Below are 14,943 nucleotides of genomic sequence, written 5' to 3'. Positions count from 1 at the left end.
GCACCTGGGCAGGACTGGAACCAATGTCCTAGGGGGAGTGTTTGCTAGTGCTATTGGACAGGGTTTAAACTAATGTGGCAGGAGGATGGGAACCAATGCAGGAAGTCAGAGGGAAGTAAAGTGGGGACAGAAACAAAAGGCAGAGAAACCAGACAAAAATCAAAAAGGGCCACAGTACGGAATACAGAGACTATAGAGAACTCAGTGAATGGGTCCAGTAAGGCTAAGAGAAATAAAACATGGAGAGTGTACAAAACATGACAGGACAGATGGTCTGAGGTGTGTTTGCTTTAACGCAAGGAGCACGACAGGTAAAGCGGATGAACTTAAAGCTTGGAATACAACATGGAACTATGATGTTGTGGCATTTACGGAGACTTGGATGAAAGAAGGGCAGGACTGGCACCTCAGCATTCCAGGATTTAGATGCTTCAGGCGAGGGGGGGGCGGGGGGGGGGGGGGGAGACAAAAGAGATGGGGGTGTTGCTTTCCTGATTTAGGGAGAATGTCACAGCTATACAGAAGGAGGGCATCTTGGTGGGATCGTGCAATGAGGCCATATGGGTAGAACTCAGGAACAGGAGTGGTGCAGTCACACTGTTGGGGTTGGACTACAGACCTCCCAACAGCCAGCGTGAAGTGGAGGAACTGATATCTCACCAGATTATGGGAAGTTGTAAAAATAACAGTGTTGTTGTGATGGGCGATTTTAACTTCCCCACCAGAGACTGGGATTCCTCTAGTATTCGGGGCTTGGATGGGGCAGAGTTTGTTCAGTGTGTCCAAGAGTGCTTCTTGAGGCAATATGTAGATAGTCCAACTCGGGAAGGGGCTATCTTAGACCTGGTTCTGGGAAACAAGCCTGGACAGGTGATTGACGTCTCCATGAGGGACCATTTTGGGAACAGTGATCGCAATTCTATAATTTTCAAGATACTTGTAGAAAAGGATAGAAGTAGTCCCAGAGTGAAAGTACTAAACTGGGGAAGGCTAACTACGATAATATTAAGATGGAATTAGAGAATGTAGACTGGGGGTGACTGTTCGAGGGTAAATCCACATCTGATATGTGGGAGTCTTTTAAAAGTCAGTTGTTAACAATTCAAGACAAGTATGTCCCTATAAAAATGAAGGGTAAAGATGGAAAGATTCGGAAACCCTGAATGACAAGAGAGATTGCGAGCTTAGTGAAAAAGAAGGAGGCATACATAACAAAGAAAATTATAGGACAGGAAAGGGCCCTTCGGCCCTCCAAGCCTGCACCGAGACCATGCTGCCCGACTGAACTAAAACCCCCTACCCTTCCGGGACCGTATCCCTCTATTCCCATCCTATTCATGTATTTGTCAAGACGTCCCTTAAAAGTCACTATTGTATCTGCTTCCACTACCTCCCCCAGCTGCGAGTTCCAGGCACCCACCACCCTCTATATAAAAAAAAACTTGCCTCGTACATCTCCTTTAAACTTTGCCCTTCGCACCTTAAACCTATGCCCCCTAGTAATTGACTCTTCCACCCTAGGAAAAAGCTTCTGACTATCCACCCGGTCAATGCCCCTCAAAATCTTGTAGACTTCTATCAGGTCACCTCTCAACCTCCGTCGTTCCAGTGAGAACAGACCAAGTTTCTCCAACCTCTCCTCATAGCTAATGCCCTCCATACCAAGCATCATCTGGTAAATCTTTTCTGTACCCTCTCCAAAGCCTCCACTGGTTGTGTGGCGACCAGAATTGAACACTATATTCCAAGTGCGGCCTAACTAAGGTTCTATAAAGCTGCCACATGACTTGCCAATTTTTGAACTCAATGCCCCGGCTAATGAAGGCAAGCATGCCGTATGCCTTCTTGACTATCTTCTCCATCTACGCTGCCACTTTCAGTGACCTGCGTACCTGTACACCCAGATCCCTTTGCTTATCATACTCCTCAGGGTTCTGCCATTTACTGTATATTTCCTATCTGTATTAGACCTTCCAAAATGCATTACCTCACATTTGTCCGGATTAAACTCCATCTGCCATCTCTCTGCCCAAGTCTCCAACTGATCTATATCCTGCTGTACCCTCTGATGGTTCTCATTGCTAACCGCAAATCCACCAACCTTTGTGTTGTCCGCAAACTTACTAATCAAACCAGTCATCTTTTCCTCCAAATCATTTATACATGTTACAAACAACACTGATCCCTGAGGAAATGTCAGGAAATTGAAAAAGGATAAGGTCCTTGAGGAATATAAAGATAGCAGGAAAGAGCTTAAACAGGGACTTAGGTGGACAAAAAATGAAAATGTCCTTGGCAGGCAGGATTAAGGAGAATCAAAAAGCTTTTTATGCGTACATGAGGAGGAAGAGGGTAGCTAAGGAAAGGGTAGGTCCACTCAAAGACAGTGGAGGGGATTTGTGTATGGAGCCAGATGAGGTGGGTGAGGTCCTTAATGAGTACTTTGCATCAGTATTCACAAAGGAGAAGGATGTGGGGGATAGTGAATGTAAAAAGGAGGATGTTGACATTCTATCTCATGTTAAGATAAAAAGGGAGGTGGTATTGGAGGTTTTGAAAAACATTAAGGTGGACAAGTCCCCAGGGCCAGGTAGAGTCTATCCCAGAATACTGAGAGAGGGCAAAGGAAGAAATCGCTGAGGCCTTGGCCAAAATCTTTGTATCCTCTTCAGCCACAGGTGAGGTACCAGAGGATTGGAGAGTAGCTAACATTGTTCCTCTGTTTAAGGAGGACAGAAGAGACAGTCCCGGAAATTACAGGCCTGAGCCTCACATCAGTGATTTGGAGGAAAATGTAGGTGATCTGATTAGTAAATTTGCAAATGATACAAAAATTGGGGGAGTAGCGGATAATAAGGAGGATTGTTAGAGGATACAGTAGGATATCAATCGGCTGGAGACCTGGGTCGAAAGATGGCAGATGGAATTTAACCCTGACAAATGTGAGGTGATGCAATTTGGAAGGTGTACTGCGGAAAGTAAGTATACAATAAATGGTAAAGCCCTTAGAAATATTAGCATACAAAGGGATCGAGGCGTGTCAATCCACAGTTCCCTGAAGATGGCAACTCAGGTGGACAAGGTGGTCAAGAAGGTGCACGGCATGCCGGCCTTCATTGGTCACGGCATTGAGTAAGGAATTGGAAAATCATGTTGCAGCTGTATAAGACTTTGGTTAGGCCATATTTGGAGTATTGTGTACAATTCTGGTCACCACACTGCCGGAAGGATGTTGATGCATCGGAAAGGGTGCAGGAGAGATTTACCAGGGCGTTGCCTGGTTTGGAGGATATGGACTAAGAAGAAAGAGCGGAGGATGAGAGAGGGACCTGATAGAGCTTTACAAGATTATGACAGGTTTGGATAGAGTGGATAGTCAGAGTCTTTTGCCTAGGGTCGAAGGGTCAATTATTCAGGGGCATAGGTTGAGAGCGAGGGGGAAAGTTTAAAAGAGATGTGAGGGGCACGTTTTTCACATGGTGGGGGTGAATGCCTGGCAAGCACTGCCGGAGGAGGTGGTAGAAACAGATTCTATAACAACGTTCAAGAGGCATCTGGATAGATACATGAACAGGCAGGGAAGAAGGATATGGACCACGTGGAGGCAAGAAAATATTAGATTAGAAAGGCATCTGTGTCGGCACAGACTTGGTGGGCCCAAGGGCAGGACCTGGGCTGTACTGTTTTTTGTTCTAAAGATGCCTTTCATCACTTAGAATGTTAAAACTTGGTCCTGTCTTCTCTCTCACATCAAGGACATTTTATTTCTCTGATCCATCCCCACATTTCCCACAGCTGTCTGGACTAAGCCAATGATGTTCATTGCAAGCTTAAGGAACAACAGCTCATCTTTCGAACAGACACTTCTCACAGCCTATCAGATTCAACATTGAATCAGAACCTCTGCCTTTTATTTCCCTGACAGTAGCTGTTGGTATGATTCTGCTAATCTTGCTTATACCTCAACAAGGCCCATATTTGCTTTCTTAATTTGTCTCATTACCATCCCTTTAGCCTGATACCATCATCTCTTTTATCATTTAATCTTTCCTGCCTTCCATGTTGTCACAGACTTTTCCTTTTGTTCCCTTCTCCCTTCCCTGCTTCTGAACAGGCTTCAAATCTGGTGAGTCTCCAACTTTTTCAGTTCCGACAAAACATCAGCAACCTGTAACATTAATTCTGTTTCTCTCCACAGCTTGATCTGCTGGGGTATTGCTAGCTCTTTCTCTTTGTTTAAACGAATAGACTAACTTCTCATATTCTTCATTCCCATTTTCTCGGGCCTTGCTGTTTGCAAAGGGTCAGAGTATTTGCCTATGAAATTAAGAGACTCGTTGAAATGACATAAAGCGCTTTGGAAAAACTTCATTATTCAAGTTAATAAAAATGCTGCAGAATTTCAATTCATATATCATCTCCAACTCCCAGGCATGTTATCAGTGCCCAACTGTTTCCTACTCAGACCCCTGATTCACTGTATGGTATCATATAAAAATATCAACCAAAGATAAATGAAACCTGTAGTCACAAGTGACTCTTGTGGCAAGGTACGCAGATAAGACAATAGACAAAGTTCTCGAGTTCATAGAATCCCTACAGTGCAGAAGGAAGGAGGCCATTTGGCCCATCAAGTCTGCACCTATCACAATCCCCATAACCCTATTTATTTACCCTACTAACCACCTCACATTAGGGTCAATTTAGCATGACCAATCAACCTAACCTGCACATCTTTGGACTGTGGGAGGAAACCGGAGAAGACCCACACAGACACGGGGAGAATGTGCAAACTCCACACAGACAGTGTGGAGCCAGGAATTGAACCCGGGTCCCTGGCACTGTGAGGCAACAATGCTAATCCCTGTGCCACTGTTCCTGAATTAACACACAGTCTCCATCTCCAATGACATCTTGCAAAGCACTGGTATGGGGGGGGCTGACAACACCAAAGTTCCCCATTGGCTAGCTATTGCACAAAAGAAATATAGAACATAGAACATAGAAAAACTACAGCACAAAACAGGCCCTCCGGCCCCACAAGTTGTGCCAAACATCTCCCTACCTTTTAGGCCGAGCTATAACCCTCCATCCTATTAAGTCCCATGTACTCATCCAGGAGTCTCTTAAAAGACCCTATTGAATTTGCCTCCACCACCACTGACGGCAGCCGATTCCACTCGCCCACCACACTCTGTGTGAAAAACTTCCCCCTAACATTTCCCCAGTACCCCGCAGCACCTTAAACCTGTGTCCTCTCGTAGCAGACATTTCCACCCTGGGAAAAAGCCCCTGAGAGTCCGCCCGATCAATGCCTCTCAACATCTTATATACCTCTATTAGGTCTCCTCTCATCCTACGTCTCTCCAAGGAGAAAAGACCGAGCTCCCTCAGCCTATCCTCATAAGGCATGCCACTCAATCGAGGCAACATCCTTGTAAATCGCCTCTGCACCCTTTCAATCTTTTCCACATCCTTCCTGTAATGAGGCGACCAGAACTGAGCACAGTACTCCAAGTGGGGTCTGACGAGGGTCTTATATAGCTGCATCATCATCCCCAGACTCCTAAACTCAATCCCTCGATTGATAAAGGCCAGCACACCATACGCCTTCTTAACCACCTCCTCCACCTGCGGGGCTGATTTTAGAGTCCTATGGACCCGGACCCCAAGGTCCTTCTGATCCTCTACAGTACTAAGAGTCTTTCCCTTTATATTGTACTCCTTCATCCCATTTGACCTGCCAAAATGGACCACTACGCATTTATCTGGGTTGAAGTCCATCTGCCACTTCTCCGCCCAGTCTTGCATCCTATCTATGTCCCTCTGTAACTTCTGACATCCCTTCAGACTATCCGCAACCCCACCAACCTTTGTGCCGTCGGCAAACTTACCAACCCATCCCTCCACTTCCTCATCCAGGTCATTTATGAAAATGACAAACAACAAGGGTCCCAGAACAGATCCCTGGGGCACACCACTGGTGACCAACCTCCAAATATGCACTCAATGTTTCGTCAGAAAATGCATAATTAATTGTACTTGTTCCATTAGGTAACATTTGATGGGTGAGCATCTGAACAGTAGGGGAAGATAAAGAAACATGACTGAAGATCACACTGTCGAGAAATTACTTGCAAGCAATAATAATTATTTTCTGAAAATGTAATGGTGAACACTACCTCTCGTGCAGGCCTGCTGCAATGAGATCCCCTCTGAGGAGAGAGTTGTCCATTTTCTCGCCACCAGCACCTCCACTGTCAAAATAGGAGAACAAAATTAGACTTGGAACTCCATTTACTTTTCAAAACTGTGGCTAAAGAACGTTAACAAAATCAATGTTCTGTAGCCCTAATCAAAAGGGCACAGTTACTTAGCTTGTGAATCTGGTGTCATGCTTCCTCAAACTGACAATAAAAACTTGCTGGAATTCTGAGGTAGGATCAAGTTCTGATAAACCGCTACGGCAACTACAGGTATACAGTTATGGCCAACATTGATGAGGTTAGGGACCTGGAAACCAAATTATATATCAACTCACAGACACAATTTCTTACCATAGTATGCTCATACATTCACTGATGAGTATCCAACAGATCGATTTGATGTGTCTAAAGTGTGGATGAAGAGAGTTTGTTTTCTGCAGTGTGCTAGTTTGCTTATTTTCAGCCCATGTGGCTGGTTAGCAGCAATATGAAAAAGAGAACCAAATGTGTAAGACTCTCCATTTCAGTGCAGAGCTTCTCCATCGGCAAGTCCTCTGCTGTGCCTCCTCATGAAGCTCCACTGCCTTGTGGTTATCTCAGAAGAGTTGGACGAAGGCAGTAATTCCTGACAAAGAAATCTGGAGTGGAGCCCAAAGGCAGACTGATGTCCAAATACATTGTCTTTCCAGCAACGCCTGAAACCAATCCAAATATGGTGTTTTGCATTCCTTTGAACTCAGCTGAGGCCATTGAGATGTTTACACAGTCCAGGATCTCCATAAGTTTTGCTCAGGCCTCCACTCTGGAGAGGGCACTCCAGTTTCATTGCAGAGCATTAACATGACAGAAGAGACAGTAATTATGAATTAACAGATTGGAAATCATTATCTTACGAAACAATGCCTGTCACTGCAAATTTACTGACATTCACACTGGAAATTTTGAAACCTGATCCAAATATGGTTTTACATGAAATCTGGATTATACCTTTCTCCATGTTTACTTTCATTTCGGATTTCACCCCATTCTTCTTTTATTCAATGACACATACACTCTGCACCTCTCTTTACCTACAGTAATTTTCCATATCTTCTATTCATTTTCTCACGTTGCTACTTTGACCCTCTCTGTCCTCTTCCAATTTCTCCCTCGCTCCATCGCACTTTCGCTCTTAGACATTCTTGTCACTCATTCTTGTCCTCAAACCTGAGCTAAGAGTCCACTACAGTTAAATCCATGTGTAAAGTGTTGATGGTGTTTGCAAGAGTGTGCACCTGTCTCACTATTTACTGGAAGAGAAGTGGCAGTGAGTTTAACTCACTATTTACTACCTTACTGACATCTGACCACTTTAGCTGTTCAACAGCTAAATCTGCACAGCATAAAACTCAATCACAAACAAATCTACAAATAAATAAACTAGTTTATTCTCAAGCTGGTCCATACTGGGGCGGCACGGCAGCACAGTGGTTAGCACTGCTGCTTCACAGCTCCAGGGTCCCGGGTTCGATTCCCTGTCTGTGTGGAGTTTGCAGATTCTCCTTGTGTCTGTGTGGGTTTCCTCCGGGTGCTCCGGTTTCCTCCCACAGTCCAAAGATGTGCGGGTTAGGTTGATTGGCCAGGTTAAAAATTGCCCCTTAGAGTCCTGGGATGTGTAGGTTAGAGGGATTAGCAGGTAAAATATGTGGGGTAGGGCCTGGGTGGGATTGTGGTCGGTGCAGACTCGATGGGCCGAATGGCCTCCTTCTGCACTGTAGGGTTTCTATGATTCTATGAGAATGGTTGGTATATAAAATCTATGGACACATTTCCACATCACAAGACATATATGACAAGGCCATTCAGCCCATCTTGGCTCAACATTTAGAAACATTTTTCCCCCTCTCTAAATACAGCACTTGAAGTAATTTGGGTGATTTTTGCTTCTACCACATGGAAGTCCAATTGTATGTGTTAATGACTCAATGTGAAGACAATCCTATCCCTACTTCATCACTTCTTTCCACTGTTTAACAGTCTCTGTGCTAAACTAGTCTGACATCAAAATTGGATGAGTCACAACTCATCAGAAAGGCCCAAACCAGCATCGTCAGCCTCCACTATAATGTTCCTACAGCTTCCATCTCCCTCCTCCCTCACCATCTTAGACCTCATTGTTCTGTACAACCCGAGAAGACATTTAAATATTGTATCTTGTTTGTAAGTTGGACCTGCCTCTCCACATCCGACTCAATCGTTTTGCTTGAAATTATTTTCTGAATTCATCTTTTTGATGTTATTTATTAGCAGAGTTACCTCATTAAAATAGATTTTGTCTTCATCACTTGGTCAAATGTAATTCCTCCTCTATCCTTCCACTAATTGCTTATCTATTCACAAATTTCTTCATTCATGTGCTGGTTTTGTGAAAAAGCAGTCATGCTCAGTCCCACAGCCTCGTTTGTTGGCTGTAAACCTCTAATTTTTAATCCTTTGCTGTCCAACTCCCTTTTAAAACTATTTATGGAATAAGCTTCCACCATTGTTTCAAGTAGCATTTTTTAAATTCTTTCACAGGATACGAGAGTCACTGGCAAGGCCAACACTTGGTTCCCATCCGTAATTGCCCTCGAAGCTGCCTTCTTGAACTATTACAGTACATCTGGTGCAAGTACATATACAGTGCTATTGGGAAGGAAGTTCCAGGATTTTGGTAGAGTGACAATGAAGGAACTGTGATGTAGTTGGCAGTAGTGTGTACTCTGTACAAGATATATTGCAGCAACTCACTATTGCTCCTTCCAAACCAGCAGCCTCAACTACTTAGAAGGACAAGGCAGCAGATGTGCAGGAACACGCCGCCTTCAAGCTCTCCTGCAAGCCAACTTGGAACTAACATACGTACAAATATAGGACGTTCATCTCCATATTAGTTCCAAGTCAGGATGTGTATGGTTTGGAGAAGAACTTGCAGGTGTAGTGTTCCCATGCACCTGCTGCCCTTGTGATCTTAGGTGGTGGAGTTCACGTGTTTGGAAGGTGCTGTCCAAGGAGCCTTAATAAGCTGCTGCAGTGCATCTTGTAGATGCTACAACCTATTGCCAACATACATTGATAGATAGAATGATAGAAACCCTACAGTGCAGAAACAGGCCATTCAGCCCATCAAGTCTGCACCGACCACAATCCCACATAGGCCCTATCCCATATCCCTACACATTTACCCGCCAATCCCTCTAACCTACGCATCTCAGGGCACTAAGGGGCAACTTTAGCATGGCCAATCAACCTAACCCGCACATCTTTGGACTGTGGGAGGAAACCGGAGCACCCGGAGGAAACCCACGCAGACACGAGGAGAATGTGCAAACTCCACACAGACAGTGACCCAAGCCAGGAATCGAACCCAGGTCCCTGGAGCTGTGAAGCAGCAGTGCTAACCACTGTGCTACCGTACAGCCAACATTGATGTTGGAGGAAGTGAATGTTCAATTTGGTGCAAAGGGCACTGATCAAGTTGGCTGCTTTGTCCTGGGTGGTATTAAGCTTTTTGAATGTTTGGAGTCACATGTATTGAGGCAAATGGAAAGCATTTCATCATGCCTTGTAAATGGTGATCAGGCTTTGGGGAGTAAAGAGGTGAGTTACACAGAACTCCCAAGTCTCTGATCTGCTCTTATAGCCACAGTTTGTACATGGGTAGTCCAGTTCAATTTCTGGTCAATGGTAATCTCCATGATGTTGATGGTGAGGGGTTCAGCGATGGCAATTTCATGCAATGTCAAGGGGAGATGGTTACATTCTCTCTTGTTGGAGATGGTCATTGCCTGGCAGTTGCTTTGAATTTTACTTGCCACTTATAAACAAAAATGTGAATGTTGTCCGGGTCTTGCTACATATGGACATTTTCACTATCTGAGAAGTTGAAAAGGATACTGAGCACAGTGCAATCAGCCGTGAACATTCTACTTCAGACCTTACAATGGAGGTAAAGTCATTGATAAAACTGCTGAAGATAGTTGGAGCTAGATACTGAGGAGTTCCTGCAACAATATCCTGGGAGTAAGACAATTATGGTCCAACAACCACAACCTGCTTAGTGTGAGATATGACTCCAATCAGTAGAGAATTATCTCCCAATTCTCACTGACTTCAACTGGTCATGCTCCTGATTTGTGCTTCATAGATGGTGGACAGGATTTGGGAAGTAAGGAGGTGAGTTACTCATCACAGAACTCCCAGTCTCAAGGGCTCCTTGATGCCACACTCGGTCAAATGCTGTCTTGATATTAAGGGCAGTGATTTTCACTTTGAGTTCAGCTCTTTCGCCACATCTGGGAAAAGGTTGCAACAAGGTCAGAATCCGAGGGGGTCCGACAGAATCCAAACTGAGCACCTGTGAGCTGGTTATTGCGGCCTAAGTGCTGCTTGAAAGCGATGTCAAGGACACCTCTGCTGATGACTGGGTTGAAGCTGATGTGGTGGTAATTGGTCAGATTGAATTTGTCCTGCTTTTTGTGGACATTTGTGAGCAATTTTTCACATCATCAGCTAAATATCAGCATTGGAGCTGTATCAGAACAGCGTAGCTCAGGGCAGTGCTTGCTTGCCAAAATGTCGTCTGGGCCCATAGCCTTTGCAGTATCCAATGCAGTCATCAGCCACTTTTTGATATCACATGGAGTGATTGCACTGGCTGAAAATTTGCAACTGTGAAGCTGGGGATCTCCAGACAAGGTCAAGATAGATCAACCACTTCCCCTTCTAGCTGGAGATGTCTGCAAATGCTTCAGCCTTGTCTCTGCAGTGATGTGCTGAACTTCCTCCACTACTGAGGATGGAGAAATAGATGGAGCTTCCTCCTCTTACTTTTAGAATCCCTACAGTGCAGAAGGGAGCCATTCGGCCCATCGAGTCTGCACTGACCACAATTCCACCCAGGCCCCATTCCCACAACCCCAAATATTTACCCTGCTAATCCCCCGACACTAGGTTCAATTTAGCATGGCCAATCCACCTAACCTGCACATCTTTGGACTGTGGGAGGAAACTGGAGCACCTGGAGGAAACCCACACAGACACAGGGAGAATGTGCAAGCTCCACACAGACAGTGACCTGAGGCCAGAATCTAACCCAGGTCCCTGGCGCTGTCAGGCAGCAGTGCTAACCACTGTGCCGCCCCTTGTTTAACTGTACACCACCATACATGACTGGGTGTGGCAGGACTGCTGGATGAGCAACCCAGAGCTAAGACTAATAATCAAGAGAATCAGCCCAAATCCCACCATGGCCGTTGCAGAATTTGAGGGTTTTTTTTAAAGAAGTGTTCATGAAGGTGTGAGATTGTCATGGAACTCCAACTTGTTCATCAATGTCCATTAAGGAAGAAAATCTGCGATCCTTACTCAGTCTGGCCAATGTATGATTCCACTCTCACATGGATACATTGAAAAGTTATGGCACAGAAGGAAGCTATTCAGTTCATTCTGTCTGTGACAGCCAAGAAAAGAGCTATCTAGCCTGATCCCACATTACAACTTAGCCCATAAGCCTGTAGGTTACAGAGGGTTTCTGTCATTACTTTTGTTTCAGACAGCGAGTTCCAGATCCCTCTGGGTGGAAAGAAATTCTCAATTACCCACTGATTCCTATCAACGTGGCTGTCTCTTAGGTGCCCTCTGAAGTGGCCTGGCAAGCTCAAGCCATATCTTGAAGGCCCACCACCACATTCTCATGGCAGCTCAAGATGGACAATAAATGCCAGCCTGATTGGAAAATACTGTGGTACCCATTTCGTTCAGAATCTGCAAAGGAGCTCAATGCTGCAACAGTTAAAAAATAAATATCTTTATTTAGTCACTCCACTCAGCGCATTGAGGCCATGGGCAATAACTTCTGAGATTGCAGGGACATCAAACAGAGTAGTAAAATAACCAACACTATTTTCTACTGTAAGAGTTTCTTCTTGCCAAGTCATCAAACCACATTTTCTGATTAAACTCATTTTTCCTGTCAAGTGACAACAAAACTCTATTGCTGTAGAGCAGTAATAGTGCCAGAAAACAATCTTCCCCTTTCTGGAAAATTACATAGCAAGCTCCAATTCTGTCACTGGCTATATTATGACTTCAACTTTCTGGTCATCACACAGATCCAATTTCAGTTTATAATAGCATTGAAAAATCAAAGATAGTTTACCCAGGAAACCCAAAAGGAAGAGAGAGACAGAAACAGTGGATTAGAACAGCTAATCTGTCAATTAATTTATTTTAGTTAGCCATACAGAAATATTTTTTTAAAATATCCAGACCACAGAAGACTCCAGTCTTTGCCTGATGTGGTGTGAATACCTCCGATAACCAAGGAGCGAAGATTGAACTGGAACCTAATCCTTACACACCTACTAAATTAAATTCACAGAACCACATATTACAAACTTCTAAAGTGACTCCTAAACTCAGCCAGCACAGTTTCAGGCTGCTCATATTTGTGGGCACACAAGAGTTGACACCCACCACCCGAATACAATTAAACACTCAATTAATAAACAAATTAAGGCACTTAACTTAAGTCCAGGGCAATTCCACCATAACCAAGGCTGAGGAACTCTCAATTATACTGTTGGTGTTTGACCAGCTAAAACGCTGGCAGTTTAGATGTTGAAGCACCAGGTACCTCACACTGCTTTTCCAATTTAAACCCGGATTATTCGTTTTCGTGGATGTGTCACTTAAGGGTTACTGGAGAACTGACAAGTCCATTCAAGGGAGGTAACAGTCACTAAAAAATCCTTTTAGTTGCATGCAACTTGTAAAATACAGAAGGAATTTATTGTAGATTGGGCACACAACAAAATCAGTCATTTAAATGTCATGAATTTTACTTCTCGTGCAGCTGGATTAACATTTCATAAAACACTGTCAGTTTAGCTCAGTTTTAAGGATGAAGTTGGTGGTTCAAGCCCTACTTCAGCACATTGTTCAGAGGCACAGCCATTCAGATGAGATACTAATTTGAGGTTAAAAGCAAAAAATGCTGGAAATAGTCAGCAGGTCAGGTGGCATTGGTGGAGGGAGAAACAGATTTAATATTTCGGATCAGTGACCTTTCATCAATCTAAAACACTTGCTCTGTTTTTCTCTCCGCAGCTACTATCAGATCTGCTGAGTATTTGCAACATTCTGTTTCTATTTCAGGTTTTCAGCATCAGCAGTATTTTTCTTTTGTACTAATGTTAAAACGAGGCCCGGACAGTCAATATTAAAGATTCCATGGCACTTTTCACAAAGATTAAAAAAGTTCTGGTGTTGTGGCAAATATTCCTCTCTCAACGAACACTGACAATATAACAACTAATCAGTGCTTGTGGAATCCTGCTATGTACAACAATAGTGCCAAGTTCACCCATGTACAAACACCCACAGAATTCAACAGATTTGCTACATAAATGCAAGTCTCAACATATCCGGTCATCTTTCACCAGCGAAAGAGGCAAAATCAACAATTACAACCACTTTTATACAATAACACAAAACCACAGATTTAAACCATGTTGTGCTGCCTGCAATAGAAACAGGTGGAAAAATAAACTGCTCAGCCATATTGAAAACTGCATTCTTACAGCTTCCATCTACAAGGTGTTTTTAAAAAGAAAATCACCACAGTTTTGCAGCAAAGCTAGAAAAATATAAATAATATTTCTTCCAAACAATCATTATAGTAAACAATCAGTAAGGTGTTGAGAGATCAATGTTCACCATCAATAATAACATAAGGTCAAGTCAGTCTCTCTACTGTCATAAACGCTTGGAATGTGTCTGTCACTGCAGACACTGCGCATTGTAAAAAAAAAATCAAATCATAGTTCAGCAACCTTTAAAAAAAAATACGAGAAAAGATTAAAAAATCATATCCTGCTGATTTTTCTAACCCTGTGATAAGAAGAGCCAAACCTGCTGCCAATCTGGAGAAACTGCCATTAGTCTCTAATTAACTTCACTATCTATTTAGAACAAATCCCATTATGGCTATCCAAGGTACAAGTTACCAGCTAAGCATCGCAATGATGCTCGAGACCAGTGCCAGTTTTGTCACACACACAGACATCAGCTGGATGTCTTAAAAGCCAGAAATGAACCCACACTTTATGGTACAGTCTGCAATCTAAATAGCAAATGGCGGGTTTTAATCAAGTGGAAGAGCTTGGTTTACATCCACATTGTCATTGCCAGGTGGGTGTAACAATGCTTGCAGACATGGTAGGTGGTGTTTTTGTTGACTGGGATGTGAGCATTGCAGGCAAGGCCCGCATTCATTAACCATCCCTACTTACCCTTGAGGTGATGGTGAGCTGCCTTTTTGAAATATTTCAGTCCACATGATGTGGGCTCACTGACTTTCTGTAGCCGTTCGGCATTGGGTGGCTTGCTCAGCCATTTTATAGAAGTTAGTTAAGAATCAACCACATTACTGTGGATCTGGAGTCACATGAACAGCAGACCAGGATGGTAACTTTCGTCCTCTGAAGAACATTAGTGAAGCAGGTGGAAAGTACCACAGACCCGCAGTTTCATTATCATTATTAATGAGACTAGCATTTTATTTAGGATTTTTAAATTATGGAATTTAAATTCTCCCAGCTTCTGTGCTAGGATTTGAACTCATATCACCAAAACATTAATCGACATCTCATCCACTAACATTGCCACAATGCAGATGCCATCAGATGCATCAAATCAGGACATGCTATCCATTGAT

The 14,943-nt window shown here is 43.6% G+C and overlaps 1 protein-coding gene across 1 annotated transcript in view; it reads right to left on the bottom strand.

Annotated features, from left to right (window-relative positions):
• klhl13 (kelch-like family member 13) overlaps positions 1–14,943 on the bottom strand; it is a 249,704-nt gene that overhangs the window by 167,083 nt on the left and 67,678 nt on the right. Inside the window, exon 2 of the mRNA XM_078211279.1 lies at positions 6,183–6,257. Coding sequence (XP_078067405.1) covers positions 6,183–6,257 — 75 coding nt within the window. The remainder of the gene's footprint in view (positions 1–6,182; positions 6,258–14,943) is intronic.

Source organism: Mustelus asterias, chromosome 4, assembly GCF_964213995.1.
Source record: "Mustelus asterias chromosome 4, sMusAst1.hap1.1, whole genome shotgun sequence".
Taxonomy (NCBI): Eukaryota; Metazoa; Chordata; class Chondrichthyes; order Carcharhiniformes; family Triakidae; genus Mustelus; species Mustelus asterias.
This window is presented reverse-complemented; position numbering and strand designations above follow the sequence as displayed.